The sequence below is a fragment of the Pseudophryne corroboree genome, chromosome 6 (assembly GCF_028390025.1).
Source record: "Pseudophryne corroboree isolate aPseCor3 chromosome 6, aPseCor3.hap2, whole genome shotgun sequence".
Taxonomy (NCBI): Eukaryota; Metazoa; Chordata; class Amphibia; order Anura; family Myobatrachidae; genus Pseudophryne; species Pseudophryne corroboree.
The window spans coordinates 373,690,643-373,716,211 of NC_086449.1; the positions used below are offsets into that span (position 1 = coordinate 373,690,643).

At 44.1% G+C, this 25,569-nt stretch overlaps 1 protein-coding gene across 2 annotated transcripts in view; it reads left to right on the top strand.

Annotated features, from left to right (window-relative positions):
- The first annotated feature begins 2,186 nt into the window (after positions 1 to 2,186).
- Positions 2,187 to 25,569, top strand: part of SMO (smoothened, frizzled class receptor) — a 75,881-nt gene continuing 52,498 nt past the window's right edge. Inside the window, exons 1-2 of one of the 2 annotated variants that reach the window (XM_063926719.1) lie at positions 2,187 to 2,526; positions 9,899 to 10,104. In XM_063926719.1, the coding sequence (XP_063782789.1) occupies positions 2,283 to 2,526; positions 9,899 to 10,104 (450 nt within the window). In that variant the 5' untranslated portion in view covers positions 2,187 to 2,282. Of the gene's footprint in view, positions 2,527 to 7,953; positions 8,028 to 9,898; positions 10,105 to 25,569 lie in introns of those variants that run through there. The other variant, XM_063926720.1, reaches the window with a different exon arrangement.

Consider the following 25,569-nt stretch of genomic DNA (forward strand, 5'->3'; position numbering starts at 1 on the left):
ATGGATACTTGAAGTGACATGGAGCTGCAAGATACAGCAATGGCCTACTGTACTGTTCAACTATATACTGTTGGTCACCAAAATGCTGCACTGTACTACTATATATACTGCTCACAACAATGCAGCACAGATATGGATACTTGAAGTGACACTGAGCTGCAAGATACAGCAATGGACTACTGTACTGTACAACTATATACTGTTGGTCACAAAAATGCTGCACTGTACTACTATATATACTGTTCACAACAATGCAGCACAGATATGGATACTTGAAGTGACACGGAGCTGCAAGATACAGCAATGGACTACTGTACTGTACAACTATATACTGTTGGTCACCAAAATGCTGCACTGTACTACTATATATAATATATATAGTATATACTGGTCACACAACAATGCAGCAGATATTGAGCACTGATGATCAGGATACTGTCTAGAACTGAGTCTGACATGGAGCTGCAAGATACAGCAATGGCCTACTGTACTGTACTACTATAATTATATACTGGTAGTCCCCACAATGCAGCACACTGAGCACAGATATTTGCAGCACACTGAGCACAGATATGGAGCTTTTCAGGCAGAGAACTTAGATATTTGCTGCACACTGAGCACAGATATGGAGCTTTTCAGGCAGAGAACGTAGCCACGTCCTCTCCGTTCAATCTCCAATGCACAAGTTAAAATGGCGGCGACACGCAGCTCTTTATATGGAATACGAATCTCGCGAGAATCCGACAGCGGGATGATGACGTTCGGCCTCGTTCGGGTTAACCGAGCAAGGCGGAAAGAGCCGAGGCTGCCTCGGACTCGTGTAAAATAGGTGAAGTTCAGGGGGGTTCGGATCTCGACGAACCGAACCGGCTCATCTCTAGTTCTGAAGCAGTTTAGTGATGCGAGCCCAAAGGGTCCCATGTTCTGTACTTGAACCAACATAACATTTATTAAAAAGCATATGTGTATGGAAGTGATGGTGTTTTCCTATATACATTATTTATTACTGGTGGTGACTAAACTAGAAGTGACACCTGAAATAACCGATCTAAAACATTCTCAATGGCTCTTTGAGCAGAATGAATGTGTTCCTTCTATGTGCCCTGCAGATTATTCAGATGTCTTAGCATGAAACTGGCAGCACAGGATGGCTGGGGAAAGATGCTGCTAAATCTGATCTCAGCACATTGTCCTGCCAATCACCACTTTCCTTCTTGTCTGTATTTGGGGAGGGGAAAATTAGAAACTTTGTTCTTTTTTTTTTTTTGTCTCTTCCTTCCAGAAGGCACATTCCATTGTCTCCCTGCTCCCAAGCTGAATCTCAAAGCAACATTACAACTCTGGAAGAGCACTATTAAGATAAATTGATATATTGTGAGGGAAACTGCTTCTTTTAACACTGTGAGTCTCCAGGAAGTATTAGCGGTTGCAGGCACTATCCTGAGTGGGAAAGTGTACCCTTCTTTGTGTGAGGGGGAGGGCGAGGGGTGGGGGTGCCTGCGTCATATGCATTCCCAGCCCAGCCTGAGGAGGGAACGTGAATGAAAGACTGAACGTTCATGTAAATCATTGCAGTGTAAAAGTGGCCGGAATCGATGTGATTACTGTAGAACATCATTATGATGTTAAAAAATAAAATGAGGTGTTTAAAGGGAGCACAACATCTGGGTCCCTTCTGCCACATAGCAGGGCATAAACTTCATGGTAAACCGAGAAGTCAGTGCAGAATCATTGGTATTTGAGGAGTGTAAAAGCCACTTTCTCAAGTGTGAGTTAAAGTGAGTGAGAATGAGATGCAAAACTCAGAGAGCCCCAGAGAGAGAGAAAAGGAGGAGGAGGAGGCTGCAGATCCCATGGCCGGGATCAAATTACACCCCACTCTCCGAGTCTCACCAAATCCCTTTCCTGCAAGTTTTTGTTTGGGACAGGAAGAGCTGTTCTATCCAAGACCCCAACAAGTTGCGTTCAAGTGTTACCTGGCTGGGAAGTCGCCCGTGAGGGCGAGAACTGGGGATGGTTCTGTTTTGGTTCGAAGTTAGGACTATTGGGAATTGTTGTTTTTGGATTGCTTTGACTGAATGATCTGAGCTCTGGAGAGAAAAAAATGGAGGAGGGCAGATTGCAGGGCTGCAGTGGGCTAGCCAAGCACCCATCCTTCTGAAACGACATTTTGCTGGACAAAGCTGGAGGAGTTTGATGCAATTTCAGCTCTGTGTTCCTCCTGGAGAGTCATTACAGAGTTTCTCTAGGACCATCCCTCCTCCCTTACCCCTCTTCTGAAGATGTCCTCCATGGTGCTGTTGCTAGGCTGGATAGTGGGGGTGAGCTTTTCCATTTCTGGATCCAGTGGGGCTCAGTTCAATGAGTCTTTTTACATGGATCGGTGTAAGAAGACCACCACTTGTGAGTCCCTCAAGTATAACGTGTGCCTTGGCTCCACTTTACCCTATGGATTGACCTCCACTGTCCTGGCTGAGGACTCCTCTTCCCAGGAAGAAGTTCTCGGTAAACTGCAGCTGTGGTCCGGTAAGTATGGCCCTGACTCGGGCATTGCTGCCGCATATTGCTCTCTCTATGTAGGATTGCAGCAGTGACTTGCCCCATTACACGTGCAGCAGGAGAGCAGTCCCTTGTCTTTGTTAATGTGTACTGTGTTCGCATCTGTGATGGTGCTATTACATGGCTGCAAAACATTCTGTTTACAAAAAAAAGTTTAGTTCATGGAAAAGTGTTTCAGGTTGTTGCTGCTATTGTTTTGTGTGTATTCTTTTGTTGTGCGAAGTATCGAGCAAGTTACAAAACATAGGAGTTGTACACGTAATGGCAACATGTGCAGTTTGTTGTGTCCCGTTGCAGAGATCTGGTTTTCATTTAAGAATTGAATCGGCTATTTACACCTATCTAAATAGGTTGCACTGAAGTGTATTTTTATGTTGTCACTGGCTACGTACATTAGTGAGCAGCACAGCTGTCTAATGAGTTGTGGCATTGTAGCTAGTAGTAAGATGTGGTCACGTGATGCAGCTGCACTCATACAGTTACTGACCGGATGCTCAAATGATTGCTGAAAACATGAAACGTTATCCTTTTACATGTTGAGGGTTCTTTGCAACTCATCAAATTCACTTTGTCAACTACATCAGTATAACATTTTGCAAAATAGATCTATCTTAATGTAAACTTTTTATGTCCAGTGTTGAAACAATGTGTTAATAGTTGTCTGCATTTTTTGTTTAAACTTTATATTGACCATAAATGTGCAAAGTCTGTGTAGAGGGATGTGTCACTGGTGGGTTGTAAACAATCATCTCACATTGGGGGAGATGTACTAAGCCTGAAAAGTAATACATTTCACAGTGATAAACTGCCAGCCAATCAGCTCCTAACTACCATATCACTGGTTATGTTTGAAAAATGACAGTTAGGAGCAGATTGGCTGGTACTTTATCACCGTGATATTTATCACTTTTCAAGGCTTAGTACATCTGGCCCATTAAATTGTAACATGGAAGGCCAAGGTTTGATTAGACACAAAGGGAATTTGGTGCAAGTCCAGATATGTAGATCGGTCCAACCCCCGTGCCCGGACCACGCAGAGGGCGGGATTCCGCGGCTGCGTGACGTGACACACACCGCTGTGACCTGGACAGCGACGAGTAGCTCTTTGCCAGCACGCAGGAGCTGCGCTGGTAGGAAGCTACTCTTCAAGTACAAAAGCATAGCTGCTGTGCGATGCTTTTGTGCTTGTGCGGTGGGGTAGGGCCTGACATGCGGTGCGGACTAGCCCTGTGCTGGGCGTCCCCCCGCATGTCAGGGAAGCTGATCGTAGATGTGCTACATTTAGCACATCTACGATCAGGTCTGAATTAGGCCCACAGTGAGATGCAAAGGCCTCTCACTTCTGCAATCACCTCTGCCTGGTTGACAGAGAGAGGTGGTCACGGGATGTGTCGGCGGAGTTTTCAGGGAGTGGTCCGTACAACGCAGGCGTGTCCGGACCATTTGCGGGGCAGGCCACGGCGGCTGCGTGACGTCACATGCAGACGCTGCTGCCAAAAGCATGGTGGGGCGGACCAGCCCTGTGCTGGGCATCTCCCTGCATGTCAGAGATTATAATCGTAGATTTGTGTTTTTTCGCACATCTACGATCAGGTCTGCATTAGGCCCTCCGTTCAGCATTTAGCAAACAGCAGTCAGCTACTTCTGTATAGTATGTTACTGTACCACTTATTGTACACCAGGCATGTCAAACTCATGGTCATCCAGCTGTTGTGAAACTACAAGTCTCAGCATGCTTTACCAGCTTATCAGTGGAAGGTATGTTGGCAAAGCATGCTGGCAGTGCCGTTTCTTGCGGCGGGCGAGCCGTGCAACCGCCGCAGCACTTTTTGAGGACTTTGAAACTCTCCTCCCGAGTGCCCAGCTCGGGGGGCGAGGTCTCGCGGAATGACGCGTTTGCGTCACGACGCAATCGCGTAATTCCGCAAAACCCCGCCCCCCGAGCTGGGCACTCGAGAAGGGGGAGCCAAGCCGGCCGGCGGCGGCGCCGCACAGACGAGGGAGCGGCGGCTGAAGAGCGGGAAGAACCGCTTGAAATGTAAGTCAGCCACTCTCCCAATCTCTCTCTCTCTCTCATCACCACCACCTGCCGTACTGTGTAAAATGGGGACACCTGTCTGCCGGAATGTGTAAAATGGGGACGCAGTCTGCCGGAATGTGTAAAATGGGGACGCAGTCTGCCGGAATGTGTAAAATGGGGACGCAGTCTGCCGGAATGTGTAAAATGGGGACTCTTGCCTGCCTTAATGTGTAAAATAGGGACACCTGTCTGCCGGAATGTGTAAAATGGGGACACTTGCTTGCCGGAATGTGTAAAATGGGGACACTTGCCTGTTGTACTGTGTAAAATGGGAGCACGTGCCTGCCGCAATGTGTAAAATGGGGACACTTTCCTGCCGCAATGTGTAAAATGGGGGCACGTGCCTGCCGCAATGTATAAAATGGGGACACTTTCCTGCCACAATGTGTAAAATGGGGGCACGTGCCTGTCGCAATGTGTAAAATGGGGACACTTTCCTGCCGCAATGTGTAAAATGGGGACACTTGCCTGCCGTGCTGTGTAAAATGGGGTCGCGTGCCTGCTGTAATGTGTAAAATGAGGACCTTTTTTTTTTTTATATATATATCCTGTGGTGGCCGTGATGATGAGATCAGATGAGGTCACGCCCATCTTAACAAAGCCACGCCCATTTTAATGAGGCCACGCCCCTTGCCGGGAGCGCGCGCGCGCCTTCGGCGCACGCATGCTTTCACTCTTTATATCTATGGGGGGGGGGGGGCGCATTTTTTTATGTGAATGGGGGGAGTGGGGGGGCCCATTTTTAAATCTCGCACTGGGAGCCAAATTGGCTAGAAACGGCCGTGCATGCTGGGACTTGTAGTTTCACAACAGCTGGAGGGCCACGAGTTTGACATGCCTGTAGTACACCATCGTAGTGTTAGCGGTACAATTTCCATTGCCAGCAATGTGGACCTAGCAAATGCCTTTCAGACTATGCAGAGTCCCCACCAGGATGTAGCACAATGCACCTGAGCAGATGGACATAGCGCATGCGTACTAGTCATTAGGATGTTGCCGTCTGAGTTGGTTTTCTAACAAATTAGCAGAGAATGCAGCGGAAGAGGGACACTTGGCCGGACAGTGGCATATTCCTTGGTATTACTGTGATACTAAATAAAATATGCTGTGGTGTTAAATGGACCCCATTGGTTTGCTGATTTAAATGTGTTAAAGGTGTTTCCAGTGTAGTTGACTGAGATCTTTAAAAGTTGGGTTCCATATTTTTGGCTTCCCCAGCATAACATGTAACCTAAGTTTTCAATGGCATGAACCAAGGGAAAAATAAAGTAAAAGAGAAAATGAGTGATTAGTTGCCAAATGGAAACATTCATGTTTGTACACAAAGGGGGTAATTCAGACCTGATCGCTGCTGTGCATGTTCGCACAGCAGCGATCAGGTCTGAAGTGCGCCGGCGCATGGCAGATTAACGACAGCTATCTTAGCCCTGCAATGGCCTCTGCTTGATTGACAGCCAGAGGCGGTCGCTGGGCAGGCCGGCGGCGTTCAGGGAGGGAATTAAACTGTAAAGAATAAGGAACCCACTTAATGGAAATTCCTTTTTCTTTTATATTAACAATTACTCCATAGATCTCAGTTATAGCAGTTTCCAAATAAAGAGTAAAAGATAATTTCTGGTCTTAGCCAGGGCCAGTGCAAGGTCTGTCTCAGGGCCGTTTTAAGAGAGGAGGGGACCCGCATGCAGCTTCCGTCGCGGGCCCCTCCTCTCTACGGCAGCAGTAGACTCTGGCATAATGCCAGAGTCTACTGCACATGCGCAGGTCTCCGGGAACATGTCGCCTACGCCTTGTTCCCGGGGACACCTCCAGTGCGCATGTGCAAATCACTCGGAAATGGCCACGGCGGCCATTTTCCGAGTGATCTGTGCCCGCACAGCAGGAACCCCGTACCGGGACTCCGGAGGGGTAAGTATATTCTATGGGTGTCGTGTGTGCGGTGTGGGCCCCCCTGGACACCGCACACACTGCACCCATTATAGTAACGCCTATGGTCTGTCTGCACCCCAGGTGGAACTTTAGCCTAGCGACCCCTAACCTGGAAACCCCTGTCCCCCACCACCACCTCCTGGAGAGGAGATTCAGGTGGCCTGGGCTGAATTGCATCATCTTACATATACAGAGAAAAGGGACTAAGCTCAATTGACTTTTTAAAGTGTGCCGGTATTCTGAATGCCAGCATCCTGTCTGCCCGGATGACGACTGCAGTACATCCCTATAATTGTGTGTATGTGTATATATATGTATATATATATATATATATATATATATATATATATATATATATAAATAAATAAATATTAGCACAGAAATACATATATTTGTATGCTCCTTCTCGTGTTCCATCCCCCATCTGTAAGTTCATCACAGACACCCCTCCTCCATTTGTACTGTAATGTGCCCTAGTGCCTGTGTTGTCCTTATGCTGTTTACAAGTGCAACTTACCTTTCCCTTAGCATGATTGTTCTTGCAGTGTTACAGTGATTCTGCTTTGTGCAAACATGTAGTCAGGTGCTGCTTGCTGCTGGAGAGCCGGGATCCAGAGTCCTAGGGGAGGTGCATCAGGGCTATGAGGAGTGGCCCGTGGGGGCGCCCCTCGGTAGCTATAGTTATGTGCCTTTACATGACTTGAAGTTACAAGTGTCGGCACGGAGTAAGTGCCTGAGCGCTATGTGGTAGAGCCTAATAATGGCGGCTACACCTGACAAAACCCGCAGCAGCAGCCAGTGCAGTGTAAAAGGAGGAGGCCACATACAGAGACATCATTCAGTTTTTTGCTAGATGAATTCAGTGGTGCCCTCCAGGGGCTAGTGCAGGCATTCCCAACCGCGGTCCTCAAGGCACACCAACAGTGCAGGTTTTAGTGATATCCAGGCTTCAGCACAGATGGTTATATCAAAATAACTGAGGTACTAATTAAGTCACCTGTGTCCAAGCCTGGATATCACTAAAACCAGGACTGTTAGTGTGCCTTGAGGACCGTGGTTGGGAATGCCTTGGCTAGTGCCTCTAGGTAGCCACCTAAAGCTGCCTAATACTAAAGCCATCCCTGGTCTTAGCAATGAAAATGGAATGAAATAGCAGTATTAATGATATAACACTGCTGCTAAAATATGTTTTGAAAATGGAAGATATATAGCTGTGGTAATCAGAGGAAAATGTTAATTGCTTATTGCAGTGATTCTCAAACTCGGTCCACAGGACCCCACACAGTTCACGTTTTCCAGGTAACATAGCAGGTGCACAGGTGTATTAATTACTCACTGACACATTTAAAAGGTCCACAGGTGGAGCTAATTATTTCACTTGTGATTCTGTGTGGAGACCTGCAAAACATGCACTGTGTGGGGTCCTGTGGACCGAGTTTGAGAACCTGTGGCTTATTGTTTGGTAGGTACACTTGCGACACTGTTTTGTTATGGTTGTTTCTTTCTTTAAATTAGGCAAATGACTGAGCAATACTCATCTTCTCCTCCCAGATCGACAAGAGTAACTTACTGGAGAGAGAGAGATAAAGTACCACAAGCAAAGAGAGAGAGAATGCAGGGCACTATTCAAATATTACTAAGTAGAATTATATTAGAAATTTGCTATTAAATAGAGAGTTGCTTTTTTTAATCAAAATTGTGGCCAAGGTTATGGGCTTACCTACTACATCCAGGTAACCTCATCATCGGGTAAGTCCGTAGCATTCCAAAAGTTCAAGTTTAGGGTGTAGGACACCCCTAAGCCTGCCCAACTAAACCAATCCAAGGCAACACACTAGTGAGAGATAATAAGTGTTAAGGCCCATACACACTGGGCGATTTTTGAGCTCAAAGTAGCTCACTTTTGGCATTTTGAGCTCAAACTCGTCCAGTGTGTATGGGTGAGCGGTGAGCGCTGATGCACACTCCTGCATCATCGCTAGTGGCCACCGTCCATCGGGCTGTTTATACAGCCGAGTGAACCACCGCTGGTGAAAATACATGTGTATGCAGGGCCGACCCTAACCAATATGATGCCTTAGGCAAGATTTTGGCTGGTGCCCCCTTGCACAGACGCTAGTTCCGCCTCTGACGCTGTACCACTTTCCCAGCACCATCACCCCTCACCCATAGCAGTCCTCATTTTGGTGCTGCTACCCCCTATATTCTAAATAGGAACAGTGTGCACATTCGGTGCGCATCCCAGAACGGTGCGTGTTCTTGCTGGGAAGGGGTATGGCCAGACAATAATACCCCCAGTTGAAATTACGCCACACAGTACTGCAACTTTATTCACATTATACTGTATCATGCAATAGTGTCTCTTATTCACATTACATTACACAGTAGTACATGTTACTCCTCACAGTAGTGCCTCTTATTCACACTATACCACACCATATTGCTCTTTATTCACATTACACCACACAGTAATGCCCTTTCTATACGTTACGCCACAAAGTACTGTAGTACACCTTATACACATAATGGCTCACATTAGTAATGCATTTCGTATGCAGATAGAGCTGCAGTCACACCCAGAATATAGGCATATCATTTTAATCAGCAGAAGCTACTTGTGCCCCTAGGCATTTGCCTAGTTTGCCTATGCCTAGGGTCGGCTCTGTGTGTATGCACCTTTAGAGTGTTAGATAGGTGAGAGCAGCTACTATGTGTTAGGAGTGTTACGAGGGTGAAAGGTAAATGTCTGAAAATGTTACATGGATAAAAACAAACATATACGTTCTATAAAGTGCTAACTTGAGTGTTACAGCGTGATGCCTTGAAGCAGCCCAGCCAGAGCAATTCAAGGGGCCCCAAAACTCACCCCATAACTGACATACTATATAAGTTTATTCAGGTCTTACCTTAATAGTCTTATTTAATGTATTATAATTCTAAGTAGTAATGTTTGAATAGTGCACTTGCATGCTTTTTCTTGGTGTGTGGCACTATAAGCCTCAGCAAGGTAGCACCTCTCATTACATGTAGTTAGGGGTGTGCAGTCTAGGGCCCCAAGCATAGAGAGATAAAGTACTAACCATTCAGCTGCAAATGGCCATGTTACAGACTCTGTTTGAAAAATGACAGGAGCTGGTTGGTAGGTAATTTATCTCTCTTCAAGACTTAGTAAATAGACCCCTTTATCTCTCTCCAAGCTTTGATAAAGCTCCTTCTTTATGAGTAATTCACAACTAATTTTTTCAGCTGTGCATGTGTAATGTACCTGTTCTATACCATTAGTGTATTATGCCTGTTTCATTACAACTAATCTAGTTTGTGTTTCTGTGTCAGGTTTGCGGAATGCTCCCCGCTGCTGGGAGGCTATACAACCCCTGCTGTGTGCTGTGTACATGCCAAAGTGTGAGGCAGGCAAAGTAGAGCTGCCAAGTCAGGGCCTGTGTCAAGCTACACGTGGCCCTTGTGCCATTGTAGAACGTGAGAGGGGCTGGCCAGACTTTCTGAAGTGCTCCACTGATCGCTTCCCTGAGGGCTGTCCGGTAAGAAAGTACATATTTATATTTGCTGTTTAAGATGTATTTTATTTATTTATCTTCAAGATTTTAGCAAAACAGCGATAGCATTATAGAGAGGTCGTTATGTAGGAGCAGAAAGAAAACAAACAGAAAATAATGCATATCAATAAGTGGATGCTAACAAAAATATACAGAAGATGCATGTAGAGGAGAACATACCTCCCAATTTTCGCAGGACAGTCCAGTTTTTTGGGAGGCTGTTCCACCCGTGGGCTGCAGTGTCCCGCAGTTTGGAGGCTCCTGTCAATCACTGCTCTGCCTAGCAGAGCAGCGTTAAATAGACGCTGTGCTGGACATGCCCACTTAGTGACGAAAAACGTGGGGCGTGACCAGCGATTGCGGCACTGCCACGGAGCCATGTCCACTTTTGCTTAGGCCACACCTCTTTTTGGCACGAGCGCACGCTAGCCGCGCGCATAACCGCAGTGTCCCATTTTTAATTACCTCCCAACATTTGTGTATGGGAGAATGTTATGGTGGGGAGAACGTCTCCCGGGGATGAAAAACACAAGGTGGTAGATCTCTGCCCAATGGTAGAGGTGTTCAACAGAATAGTTTATAAATTGGGAGCAATGAAAACAAAATTTCCAGAAGTGTTTGGGATGTATGACTAATAGAGGAAGACTGGCTGAAGGTATACCAAAGGCTCCAAATTTATTATGAAAGTATACCATTATTGTCTCTATAGCAGCCACATATGTGCCAAATTATGTTGAGTTACTTATATAGTGCCAGTATATTCCGTTGCACTTTACAATTGGGAACAGACAGAAATAGAACAAGGCTTGCATAATAAACAGAAAGACATAGAGATAAGAGGGCCCTGCTCGCAGGGTATCAATAGGCATTGATAAACATGGATAAGTGCTACATAGTGCATATTGGTCCAGCCAGGTTTCAGAGGTTCTTGATGGGCTCTATGATCCAAACACACAGGAATGTTTTGTGTGTGGTGCTAAAATTTGATGAGCTTGTATGTAGAGGTGAGTTTTCAGGGAATGCTTGACTGTTAGAAGGATAGTCTTATTGTGCATGAGAGGGCATTGAGTGGGTGCAGCCCAAAAAAGTCCTGAAATCGGGATTGGTCGCAGGAATTGCGTGTGGATGAGAGTTGCAGATTTTGTGCAGAGCGAAGAGGTGGAGCTGGGAGATATTATGAGATAAGCATGAAATGTTTGTTGGTGTAGTTTGGTTAATAGCCTTAATGGTAAGTAAAAGTATTTTTATATTGAATTCAGTAGAATACAGGTGACCAATGGACGGTGAACGTTTAGTGAGGAAGATCAGCCTCACTGCTGCATTCAAATTAGACTGTAATGGTGAGAGTCTGTTTTTGGGGAAGACCAGTAAGAAGACAATTGTAATGGGATGCGGTTACAATACTGACAGTCGGGATGAGATACCAGTGCAGGAATCCCTACATACGCTGGAATCCCGAAAGGGACTAGGACACCGATGACAGAATCCTGACCGTCGGGATCCTGATTGTCGAGACAGTGGGCCAGGTAAATACTATGTTTAGGCGACCCCCGGGGGTTTAGGGTGTGGGGAGGGCGGTTAGGGTTGGGAACCACCGGTGTGGGGCATAGGGTTTGGATGCAGGGGGAAAACGGTTAGGCTTAGGGTGCAGGGAGGGGGGTTAGGCTGTAGGATGGGTGGGGCTTAGGGCTAGGCACTTAAAAGGGAGGGGTAGGGTAGGGGAAGGGTAACACTACTTACTGGCCCATGACGGGATTTCGACTGTTTTGGGGGCTGCTGTCTGTTTCCTGACCGATAGCATTTTATACTTAACCCAAGATTATTCCTAAAATGTAGTTTGCATTTCTGATGGAGACACTAAATGTCCCATATTTTACATCTGCCTCCTCATCATTGATGAAATGGTTTAAATGGCACAAAGTTACCACTGACGGCGAAGGAGGGGGATTTATTGTTAGGAGAGTCTTCCTTGTCCCACTTAATTATTGTCAAAATTTTAATTGTTTCTAAATTCCGACTAGATATAATACATGACCAGTTCTTTGTACGCTATATATTGCTGCTGTTTCATATTGAGTTCTGTAAAATGTACTTAAATGTGTGGCTCATGTGGGTGTGGTTCATTAGGTCGACATGAGTTGGGTCAACCACATTTGGTCAACATGCATGATGTCGACATGGTCATTAGGTCGACATGGAAAAAGATCGACATTAGTTTTTTTTTTAGTTTTTTTGGTGTCGTTTTCTTCGAAAAGTGACGGGGAACCCCAATTAGTGCACCGCGTCCCCTCGCATGGCTCGCTTCGCTCGCCATGCTTCGGGTACGGTGCCTCACTCTGCTACCGCTGTGCTCGCCACAGGCTACCGTTCCCAATTGTAGTCCACGTGGATCATTAAGTATGAAAAAGGTAAAAAAATAAATAAATAAAAATGTGAAAAACTAACGTCGACCTTTTCCATGTTGACCTAGATCATGTCGACCAAACGCGGTCGACACAATGTATGTCGACCTAATGACCGTCATCCGGCTTAAGGATCCTTTCCCCTCTTTCCCTGTTTTCTGTACTTTCCCTCTTTCCTCTCACTTTTTGCATATTGTTTCTTTAAAAAAAATTTAAATAAATAAAGCCTCTTGCATATAGAAAATTGTTTTCCTTGAAGATTTGTTTATGTCTTGCGTTATTTTTCCCTCTTATTTGAAAAATAAGAACGTTTGAAAGCATCCTCGTAGCATTATGCTCTCACCACAAAGTGTCACAGTAGCTTGTGTCATAACATAACATTTAGCATTAAGGCCAAGAAGTCCACCCATGGTCTCATGAGATAATAGAATATTCCTCCAATTGGAAAGTGGGTCTTCTACAGACTCTCTAGCAAACTAGATGATACGTCACATGAGTTTTCTTCAATAATTGTTTGTTTTTGCCTCTTTCCCATATAGTGTAGATTTGTGAAATGACAGAATTTTTGTCTCAGAAGGACAGTTATTTTCCCTACTCTGCCATAGAAAAAAATAACTTGTGCCATACTCTCTTCATTTTTTTTTTTAATAATAGACAGGACAGTGGTCTAGGAGATATTATTTCTTTTTAAATAATGTTATGTTTTTCACTGATTGTTAACTTTTCAAAAGCCTTTTTTTCTGATATACTTTTGAATGTTCTTGATCTTCATGATGAAGTTCTTGTTTAGAAATACACTGACCAACTGTAGTAACTCTCACAGGTTGGACTTATTTTTAAATAATTTGAGACACTTTAAATGCACACAGGTAAACTTGTGTAATATTTGATTATATGGCTTCTGGAAACCATTCATTGCACCCAGATTTATTAGGTATACCACAGTGACGAAGTTTTAAGAATAAGAAAACACTTTTTTGTGTTTTTTTTTTTTTTTAATTGGACAGTACAGAGCACTTTGTATAGATCAATGTTAAAACAAAAAAATCAAAGAAAAATCAATTTGAAAGAAAATTGTGACAAATATAAAAGAACCACTGTATATACATACTTCCTTCAAAGCCACAGGATACATCAGAGGCTTTTAAATCTTCAGCAAAAGTTTTAAGGGCCCTACACACTGGCAGATAACACTGCACGATATGAACGTTCTCGTTCATTAATGAATGAGAACTCGTTCATATCGTGCAGTGTGTAGGCACCAAAGATGAACGATGCGCGGCCCTGCGCTCGTTCATCATTGGTGCTCCATTGCTTATGCATGCAGGCCAATATGGACAATGTCGTCCATATTAGCATGCATTGCTATGGCGCCGGGTGACGGGGTGAGTGAAGAAACCTCACTTTCTCCCCCTTCCCCTGCCGCCGGGTCGCCCATATCCACCGTCGGGCAGCTCGGATCACCAAGTCTGTTGGGGGCATAACTTCTTTTTTTTTTTTTTTTTTTTTTTTTATTCTTTATTCTTTATTTTTCATTTTTCATTATAGAACATTTTCCAAATATGTCAACATACATATCAAAAATAGAACATGAAGGGCAGTCTCACATCTTATCAACTGCAGTAATACAACATCAGTAAATGGTTGCGAAAAGGAGAGAGCAACAGATTCATATATATTATCTTAAGTTGTGCAACGGTCAGCAGAAATGGTAGAATCTGAAATAAAGAGCAATCTCGCAGCAATATCGCTTAGGCACACAGTAGTCCTACAAAGTGTGAGGTAGCAAACATTTGGAAACACATAAAGAGAGAGAGGCGGACAAGGGGAAGGAGGGAGAAGGGGAGAAGCAGAATAGGGGGGGGGGGAGCAGGTAGGCCATAGATGTAGAGCATTTAGAAGGCAGCGCGGGGGCCTTATCAGCCTCCGTCAGCAGTGTATGTCAGGGTGTATAGCTAGCATAGGTCTTAGTGGTCTTAAAATCAATCCAAAGAAACCAGGTAGCCATATAGTCTGAGTATTTGTCTAGTGCGGCAGAATACACATCTTCCATGTGCATATAGAAATCAATGCGTTGGAACCATTCCCATATTGTCGGTGGGTTGGTGGATCTCCAGTGTACCGGGAGTACAGCTCTCGCCGCATTATTTAAGTGCTTAAGGAGGGACTTCTTGTAACGGGAGAGGGGTATGTCTGAATGTGACAATAGCCAAAAATCTGGACCCGGTGGAACTGGGCTTCCCAAAATCTTTGTTGATAAATCAATAATTTTATTCCAAAATGGGGTAATTGACGGGCAGTCCCACCATATGTGGATCAATGTACCAGTATCTCTACTACATCGCCAGCACAGAGGGGAAACGGAGGGGTAAAATTTATGTAGGAGAGATGGGCATCTATACCATCTCGTCAGTAATTTGTATTGCGTTTCCACAACGTCCAGGCTGGTAGAGCATTGTGCCATAACCTTACAGTGTGTGTCCCAGCGGATCTTGATTCCCCGATGTATTAAATCTCTATCCCAGGTGTCACAAAAAGAGGGGACAGTAGGAAAGGAACCCTGTTGAAGAATCTTGTAGATACCGGACACTACATGCAAGGGGGCTGTCTCCTGGTTGCACATGGATTCAAAGGGAGTGAGAGCCTTATAAAGGTCTATCGCCTCTCGCTGCGAGGTAATAAAGTGGTGTACCTGAAGGTAGAACCAATAATCTTTGGCGGGTATGGCGCCCGTTTTCTGTATTTCAGAGAACGTTTTGAGTTTGCCATGTGCAAGCAAGTGGGCCACCCTAGTCACACCCGCCCCCTCCCATCTAGAAGCAATCACGTTAGACCTTCCTGGGGAGAATAACGGATTATCAAAAAGAGGTATAAGGGAACTCCGTTTAGACGAGATTCCCATCTTATAGCGGAGCGTCCGCCACAAAGCCAAGGTGGGCCCCACAGTGGGATGTGTTGAGCGACTAAATCTAGGGGACCAGGGCACTGCCTGCAGGTTAAGGTTGGTGGAAGAAGACTCCAGGTCAACCCACAGTTTCCTGTGTGAAATGGGACGGGACCAATCTATAACTCTATGTAGTAGTGTGGCATGATAATATGAAGAAATCATAGGTAGTTGTTGTCCGCCTTGGGATTTCAGCCTAGATAAATGGCTATGCTTGAACCTAGGCTTCCGGCCGCCCCAAATGAAGTGGCTTATCGCCTTGTGCGCTTCAGCTAAGAATTGCAGGGGAAGTTTCAAAGGGATGGTTTGAAAAAGGTATAGCAACCTGGGGAGAATATTCATCTTTACTATATTTATACGGCCTAGCCATGAGAACCTCTGCGTGAGCCAGTATTTCATTTCCTGTCGCAGTTTGCGAAGTAGAGGGGTATGATTAATATTAGCTATAGTAGTGAGTGCCGACGGGATTCGGATTCCTAAATATGTAATATGGGATTTTTGCCATGTGAATTGAAATGATTGCGACAAGAGGGATGCCGTGGCGGGTGGGAGCGTGACATTCATTGCCATGGATTTCGAATAATTAATTTTAAAGTTCGACATGTCACCGAACCGCGCAAATTCTTTCATAAGGTTGGGTAGAGAGATCAAAGGATTCGTTATGACCGCCAGTAAGTCGTCTGCAAAGAGGGCCAAACGATGATCAATTTTGCCCACTCGCAGGCCCGTGATGTTAGGGTTGCATCTGATCGCACGAGCCAGGGCCTCCATGCATAGCACAAAAATTAAGGGCGACAGCGGACAACCCTGGCGTGTGCCGTTGGAGATTGATATGGATTCGGAAAGAACGCCATTCACCCTAACCCGGGCAGACGGAGCTCTATACAATGAAAGAATCCTCTGCAGGAAAACCTCTCCCAGACCCAACCGCCGAAGCAAAAACTAGACAAGAGAGCGCAGGCAGACTCCACTGAAAGTCACAATTTTAATATACACAATGATCACATACTAAATATGCATAATTAATACTAATTAGAGCCAATAAAAATCAATAAAATCAATAAAAGTCCGCACTACAATTTCATATATTTCCACACAATTTAGTGCATTAATAACCTGGTATATTGATAATGTATGGATTAAATATCTTGAAAATTGGCAGCTGATGTTTAAATGCTTAAAGTCCGAACAATATCCATAAAGCAGACTGATGTTTGAAACTGCTTCGTTCAGATTAGAGTCAGGTGAATATAAGACAAGTGAACTGTTAATTATGAATAAAGACCTCCAAAACCCCAAGTCAACACCGGTTCTGCTTTGTTTAGTGTAGCAGCATACTGTGGTGATATCGCTTACCACATCCTCTGTGTGTACGTAACACTGACAGGAGCTCGAGTGCTGCTAGCTCCGGCGGCTGAGTCCGATGCTCTCTCCTTATTGCGGCGTGTCAGACCAGTTGTTACTCGCCGCTTCTACGGAGCGTCTAAGCGGCACTATATTTATCCAGAGTACCGCTGATCCAAGGTATTGAGCTGACAGCCACGGTCCCCGTATGGCAAAAGGGACCAGTGCAGGTGGCTTTGTTCGGGCCGGTTTGACCCGACAGTGCAATGGAGCTCGAACGGGTGAAGCAGCCGTGAGAAGTTGGGGTGGTCAGATGAAAAGGTAGTCGGATCCTGAAACAGCCCTGACGCGTTTCTCGACCGGCACAATCTGGTCGTTTCCTCAGAGGGTTATGATCCCATCCTACCGGTTCCTCACATTTAAAGGACTCCTGGGATGGTCATTATTACAGGCACCTGAAAGCACCTGTTTGGCTCATTAATAGGTGTGTGTGCAGGCGGAGTCATAGTCTGCTCCACAGACAACCAAGCATATCTATATATATTCATTCCTAAATAAATAAACATTTAGATAGAATACCATAAAATAAAATTTACTTATAATTAATACTCTGATATCATTCTTTAATGTAATTCCTCTTATTAGCGGAGCGGGAGACAGCAGTATAACACTCTTAATACAATTAATATGACAAATCCATATTCATAAATTAAATTAAACATATATAAAATAAGTCAATACAACCGGGACAGTCACTAATCCAACAAATTCTTATCAGTGCAATATGACTGCTCCGGTGGTATATCATACATATTAATATTTATATTCATAATATTACAGTGCTTCTAGACCCTATATCTATAGGGGAATTTTCTCACTCTAATTTATCTGACCATAGGATATAGAGCATAAGTATAAAGAAAACCATATGCACTCCAAATAAAATTAAATAAAAAACTAGAATGCTCATAGACAGATTGTATACATTCCTATTCGTTACAACTAGACAATTTAGATATATAAATACAGATAGCATTATCTTAAAGGTGCAAAGATTAATAGGGGAAAGAGATATGAATAAATCTATAAGATCCATCCTCCTCCTCTCCCCTTTTTAAAGGGAAAAAAAGGAGAATTTAAATTAGATCGGGGGAATGGAGGAACCCACCCCAGCAGGGCAGAGAGATATATTTAAACTCGACCTGCCAAGATGGGGTGGGTAAAACCTCCATTCCCCCGACACCCACAAAGGACCAACAAACCAAGTAAAAATCATATAGAAAACATAAGGAGCGAGTCATGGGAATGATTAACTCCACGCTACAATTGGGGACAAAACCTTCCCCCATCACTTGTATTGCTATATAAGGAGAGGTTAATTAGATAGCATTGAGTTCCACCGTGTCATTAAGACCATGTGGACTCAATGTGTGTAATTGAAAGATCCAGAATGCTTCGCGCATGCAAAGCCTTCTAAATCTATCGCCTCCCCTCATAGTTACTTTTATATGTTCCACCGCTCTAATAGTCAAACCATTAGTAGCACCCTTCTGACACCAAGAGACATGACTAGACAGACTATGGGTTTTGATGTTCTTCGTGATGTTTCTCTTGTGTTCCATAAACCTTTCATGGAGGGGGCGAATAGTGCGGCCAACATACTGTATGCCGCACTTACATTGGATGACATATATCACAAAATTGGTCCTACAGTTCATAAAACCTTTTATCTCAAACTCTTCTGATCTACTGAAGGATTTGATCTTTGTACACTTATTTTCTGCAAAAAGACAGGTTACACATCTGTCCTTACCACATTTAAAGAAACCATTAGGTTTAGGTGGTAGTCTCAAAATATTTTCTCCCATTTCTTTAGATTTTCTTTTGTATAGACTCGGTGCTAGTTTTTGCTTCAATGAGTCAGCTTTTCTAAACGCCACTAGATTTTTGCCAGTTAGTGTTGTCTCTAGAAGTTTATCTGATTTCAGAATGGCAGAATTTTTTGTAATAATTCTTTTAATATCTTTTGCAGCTGTATTGTACTGTGTAATAAATGTTATTTGTCTATCATTAGGTTCTTGTCTCTTAACTACCGGATGGACCAATGAATTCCTAGATTTAAGTTGGGTCTCTGTGAGGGCTTTATCCAAAATCTGTGCAGGATATCCCTGCCTTCTAAATGCATTATACATACTCTCAACTTGATTCCCAAAGGCCTCCTCAGTGGAACAGTTCCGTCGTAACCGTTGGAACTGTCCTTTAGGTATATTTAATTTCCATGGTTTATAGTGACTGCTTGAGTCACTATAAACTCAAACACAATTGGTTTAAAATTCACTAACACTTTTAGTAAAGTATCTGTTAATTTTCTTGATATTACTGTCACTGTTCAGGATGGTAGTTTAGTCACTTCCACATACATCAAAGATGTGGATTGTAACAATTATCTACACTTCACAAGCAGTCACTATAAACCATGGAAATTAAATATACCTAAAGGACAGTTCCAACGGTTACGACGGAACTGTTCCACTGAGGAGGCCTTTGGGAATCAAGTTGAGAGTATGTATAATGCATTTAGAAGGCAGGGATATCCTGCACAGATTTTGGATAAAGCCCTCACAGAGACCCAACTTAAATCTAGGAATTCATTGGTCCATCCGGTAGTTAAGAGACAAGAACCTAATGATAGACAAATAACATTTATTACACAGTACAATACAGCTGCAAAAGATATTAAAAGAATTATTACAAAAAATTCTGCCATTCTGAAATCAGATAAACTTCTAGAGACAACACTAACTGGCAAAAATCTAGTGGTGTTTAGAAAAGCTGACTCATTGAAGCAAAAACTAGCACCGAGTCTATACAAAAGAAAATCTAAAGAAATGGGAGAAAATATTTTGAGACTACCACCTAAACCTAATGGTTTCTTTAAATGTGGTAAGGACAGATGTGTAACCTGTCTTTTTGCAGAAAATAAGTGTACAAAGATCAAATCCTTCAGTAGATCAGAAGAGTTTGAGATAAAAGGTTTTATGAACTGTAGGACCAATTTTGTGATATATGTCATCCAATGTAAGTGCGGCATACAGTATGTTGCCGCACTATTCGCCCCCTCCATGAAAGGTTTATGGAACACAAGAGAAACATCACGAAGAACATCAAAACCCATAGTCTGTCTAGTCATGTCTCTTGGTGTCAGAAGGGTGCTACTAATGGTTTGACTATTAGAGCGGTGGAACATATAAAAGTAACTATGAGGGGAGGCGATAGATTTAGAAGGCTTTGCATGCGCGAAGCATTCTGGATCTTTCAATTACACACATTGAGTCCACATGGTCTTAATGACACGGTGGAACTCAATGCTATCTAATTAACCTCTCCTTATATAGCAATACAAGTGATGGGGGAAGGTTTTGTCCCCAATTGTAGCGTGGAGTTAATCATTCCCATGACTCGCTCCTTATGTTTTCTATATGATTTTTACTTGGTTTGTTGGTCCTTTGTGGGTGTCGGGGGAATGGAGGTTTTACCCACCCCATCTTGGCAGGTCGAGTTTAAATATATCTCTCTGCCCTGCTGGGGTGGGTTCCTCCATTCCCCCGATCTAATTTAAATTCTCCTTTTTTTCCCTTTAAAAAGGGGAGAGGAGGAGGATGGATCTTATAGATTTATTCATATCTCTTTCCCCTATTAATCTTTGCACCTTTAAGATAATGCTATCTGTATTTATATATCTAAATTGTCTAGTTGTAACGAATAGGAATGTATACAATCTGTCTATGAGCATTCTAGTTTTTTATTTAATTTTATTTGGAGTGCATATGGTTTTCTTTATACTTATGCTCTATATCCTATGGTCAGATAAATTAGAGTGAGAAAATTCCCCTATAGATATAGGGTCTAGAAGCACTGTAATATTATGAATATAAATATTAATATGTATGATATACCACCGGAGCAGTCATATTGCACTGATAAGAATTTGTTGGATTAGTGACTGTCCCGGTTGTATTGACTTATTTTATATATGTTTAATTTAATTTATGAATATGGATTTGTCATATTAATTGTATTAAGAGTGTTATACTGCTGTCTCCCGCTCCGCTAATAAGAAGAATTACATTAAAGAATGATATCAGAGTATTAATTATAAGTAAATTTTATTTTATGGTATTCTATCTAAATGTTTATTTATTTAGGAATGAATATATATAGATATGCTTGGTTGTCTGTGGAGCAGACTATGACTCCGCCTGCACACACACCTATTAATGAGCCAAACAGGTGCTTTCAGGTGCCTGTAATAATGACCATCCCAGGAGTCCTTTAAATGTGAGGAACCGGTAGGATGGGATCATAACCCTCTGAGGAAACGACCAGATTGTGCCGGTCGAGAAACGCGTCAGGGCTGTTTCAGGATCCGACTACCTTTTCATCTGACCACCCCAACTTCTCACGGCTGCTTCACCCGTTCGAGCTCCATTGCACTGTCGGGTCAAACCGGCCCGAACAAAGCCACCTGCACTGGTCCCTTTTGCCATACGGGGACCGTGGCTGTCAGCTCAATACCTTGGATCAGCGGTACTCTGGATAAATATAGTGCCGCTTAGACGCTCCGTAGAAGCGGCGAGTAACAACTGGTCTGACACGCCGCAATAAGGAGAGAGCATCGGACTCAGCCGCCGGAGCTAGCAGCACTCGAGCTCCTGTCAGTGTTACGTACACACAGAGGATGTGGTAAGCGATATCACCACAGTATGCTGCTACACTAAACAAAGCAGAACCGGTGTTGACTTGGGGTTTTGGAGGTCTTTATTCATAATTAACAGTTCACTTGTCTTATATTCACCTGACTCTAATCTGAACGAAGCAGTTTCAAACATCAGTCTGCTTTATGGATATTGTTCGGACTTTAAGCATTTAAACATCAGCTGCCAATTTTCAAGATATTTAATCCATACATTATCAATATACCAGGTTATTAATGCACTAAATTGTGTGGAAATATATGAAATTGTAGTGCGGACTTTTATTGATTTTATTGATTTTTATTGGCTCTAATTAGTATTAATTATGCATATTTAGTATGTGATCATTGTGTATATTAAAATTGTGACTTTCAGTGGAGTCTGCCTGCGCTCTCTTGTCTAGTTTTTGTTTCTCACTTGTTTAGGGACTGCTAATACCCTGATCCTTTGGGAGCAGCAGGCAGCATCTTTCAACATAGGCTCAGGGAGGCGCCTTTTCCTTCTTGTAGTTTTGTTCCAACCGCCGAAGCACTGCCTCCATAAAATCCCAATCCACCCGATCAAAGGCCTTTTCTGCATCTGTGGAAAGGAGCATGAGAGGAGCATCAGCTATCTGTGCGTGTGCTATCAAGTCAATGACTCTAATAGTATTGTCTCTTGCTTCTCTGCCCATAACAAAGCCGACCTGATCAGGGTGTAGTAGATCTGGCAGGAGTTGCTTAAGACGGTTAGCCATGAGTTTTGCAAATAATTTAACATCTACATTTAGTAGCGATATCGGCCGATAGCTGGAAGGGAGCGTCGGGTCCTTAGATTCCTTTGGGATGACAGTGATATGGGCATTTAAGGACTGGTCCGATAGAGGAACCGCTGAGGAAATGGCATTGCATGCCCGCAGGAGAAGGGGGCTGAGTTTATCCTGAAAGGTCTTATAATACGTGATTGGGAAACCATCTGGCCCTGGGCATTTACTGTTAGGGGACGACTTTAGAGCAGCCCGCAGTTCTACCTCAGTAAAAGGGTCATCTAGGGCCCGAGCAACGTCCGTTGGGAGAGCCGGGAAAGTTATTTCATCTAGAAATCTCTGTATGGTGTGTATGTGATCCTTGCGTGCAGTTGAGGTCCGCGTAGAGGTCAGATTGTACAAGGCTGAGTAATAATTATGGAAAATCTCCGCTATCTCTGTATCAGAGGCCCGGGACAACCCATCAGCACCCGTGAGTTTAGAAATGTACGTTGAAGATCTCTGAGCCCTAAGAGCACGTGCTAGAAGTTTACCGGGTTTATTTCCCCATCTATGATATTTATGTCGGCAGTTACGAAACGCCCTGCGGGTACTGTCGCTAAGTAAAGTATTAAGAGCTTGCCTCGCTGTATGGAGCTCGGCAAAGGTGTCCGACGCCAACGTGGCCTTATGGGTCAGTTCTAGTTTTTTTATTTTCTCTAGCAAGACGTTTCTACATTCAGCCTTCTGTTTTTTCAGACGCGAGCCTAATTGTATGCACTGACCTCTAATCACACATTTGTGTGCTTCCCATAATATAACCGGGGAAACATCATCAGATGTATTCAAAGAGATATAATCATCTATTACTGTCTCAATTTGGGCTCGGCAAACAGGGTCCCGAAGGAGTTGTTCATTAAATCGCCAGCGCCAGTGTTTGGGGGGAGGATGACGGAGAGAGAGTATGAGCGTAATTGGGGCATGGTCTGATATTGTTATTTGGCCAATTGTCGCATCAATCAATTGATCAAGATGGGCATGGCTCACGCAGAGGCAATCTATTCGAGAATATGAGTTATGTGGGGGTGAGTAGAAGGTGAAGTCTTTGTCTGAGGGATGTAAAAGACGCCAAGCGTCAACTAGTTGGAAATCATGTAAAACAGCTTTAAATTGTCTGGTCTCTCTAATAGTATTCCGCGGAGACTCAGAGGAGGAATCTAAGCAGGGTTCAAGGACCCAGTTAAGATCTCCGCCCACTACCAAAGTGCCCTTCAGGTTTTGCTCGATTAGTTCCAATGATTCTCTAAGAAATCGAGTTTGGCCCCGGTTAGGAAGGTAGAGATTTACAAAGGTGAATGTCTGGTGGGCTATGGAAGCTCTGACCAGAATTCCCCTCCCATCACCTATCGACACTTCGGAAACATCCATCAATCTCAGATGTTTGGCGAAGAGTATGGCAACACCCCTAGCCTTCGCTCCCGAGTAATTGTTAAAGTAACCAGTAGGAAAGTGACGTGAGCGAAGACCAGGGGAGGCCCCCTTCTTGAAATGCGTTTCCTGTAAGAAAACAACTTCCGCCCCATCAGTATGTAGGGTGTGTAGTAAGCCCGATCTCTTTTCAGGGATATTTAAACCCTTGACATTATAGGAGATAATTTTTAAACTAGCCATATAGAAAAGAATGTAGGAACCAACAGACTGAACAATATGCCATGACTACAACTCCGACACAGTGCCTCGCCATATAAAGCCCGGGGTTGGTAGTGGCCCTGTAAAGGGGGGGGGGGGGGGTAGGCAGGGGAACACACGAGGAAAGAAAGGAAGACATAGGTATTTTTAACACAGAAAAAAGGAAGTAATCCAAAGAAAGAGAAAAAAAAAACATAGACATCGACAAATAGTGGCAGTCTCTGCATTGATAGCCATGAGCATAAGTTAAGCAGCCCATGGTCTAAGAATATACAGCAGAAAGGGGGGGTCCAAAGGGTGATAACGGGATCAACACATTTAAATAGTTAAATAAAAAGGTTTTATAAAGGGAATATGTCATGGTCAGGAGGGAGATGTGCGGAGGTAAACCAATCAACCGCCTCCTCTATCTCGCCACCTAATCCCACACTGCCCACAAGAAACCTCGCAAACTAAGTACATGAATAACTGCTAACAATAAGGGAGTAGTAGGCAATCTCAGGGCAATTGAAGCTTATACATGGAACAACCTGTAAAAAGATCAACGTGAGCATTCAGTGAGGTGACATAGAAAAAGGATATCACGTTTTAGGATGGCAACCGCTGTCACGGAATTTCAGATGTTTCAGCCGTTCTGCCAGCCCGATTACGTCTTCTGGAGGAGCCCACTTTTTTCCAAGGTTCTCCGCGGGGTAGTGTCGTGGTGGGAAGCTGCAGGGGGTCTGTCCAGTTTGGCAGCGAGATTAACGGTAGGCCCAACGCGGTACAAAATGCTGGGACACCATCATAGTCCTCAAGGACATGTCGGGTACCATCACGGGTGACCTGGACACTTAAAGGAAAGCCCCAGCGGAACCTGATATCCTTCTTCCGAAGAGCTTCCGTAAGGGGATGGAGAAGACGTCTCTGCTGTAGGGTCACCCAGGAAAGGTCCTGGAAAATCTGAATGTGGTGGCCATTGAAATCTATGGTCGGGACCTGTCTGGACTTCTGTAGAATAGTCTCTTTCACCTGGAAGTAATGTAGCCGACAGATGACATCTCTAGGACGCTCCGTGGGCGCCCCCCTCGGCTGTAGTGCCCGATGCGCTCTGTCAAACACTATTTGAGAGTTGGGGTCGGCACCAATAAGGCCGTTGAATATTGTAGTCAGTGCCGCGACCAAGTCCTGGGGTTGCACATCTTCGGGTAGACCTTTGACCCTTAAGTTATTCCGCCTACCTCTGTTATCTATATCATCCAGTCTACGTCTCATTTCGGTGGTGGTACGGGAGTATCGAGATACAAGATCGTGGAGGTCGGCGAGCTTAGAGTCCGTTTCATCTCTGTGATCTTCCAAATCAACCACTCTGTTTGCTACTTGCGTGAGATCAGACTGGATGGTGGAGAGACTCGCTTGTAGGGAATCCTGGATTCTTTTCTCCATATTGGATAGGTCTTGTTGAATGTCTTGGCGAGTCGGAAGAGAGCGTAGTTGTAGGAGGACTGCCGCCATATCGGCAGAGTCTTTACTGGCAGGACCAGCTTGGCGGTGTTTTGGAGAGGGCAGGGCCCCGGTGTCCTCCATGATGGTTGACGGCAGGGTATTAGAGAG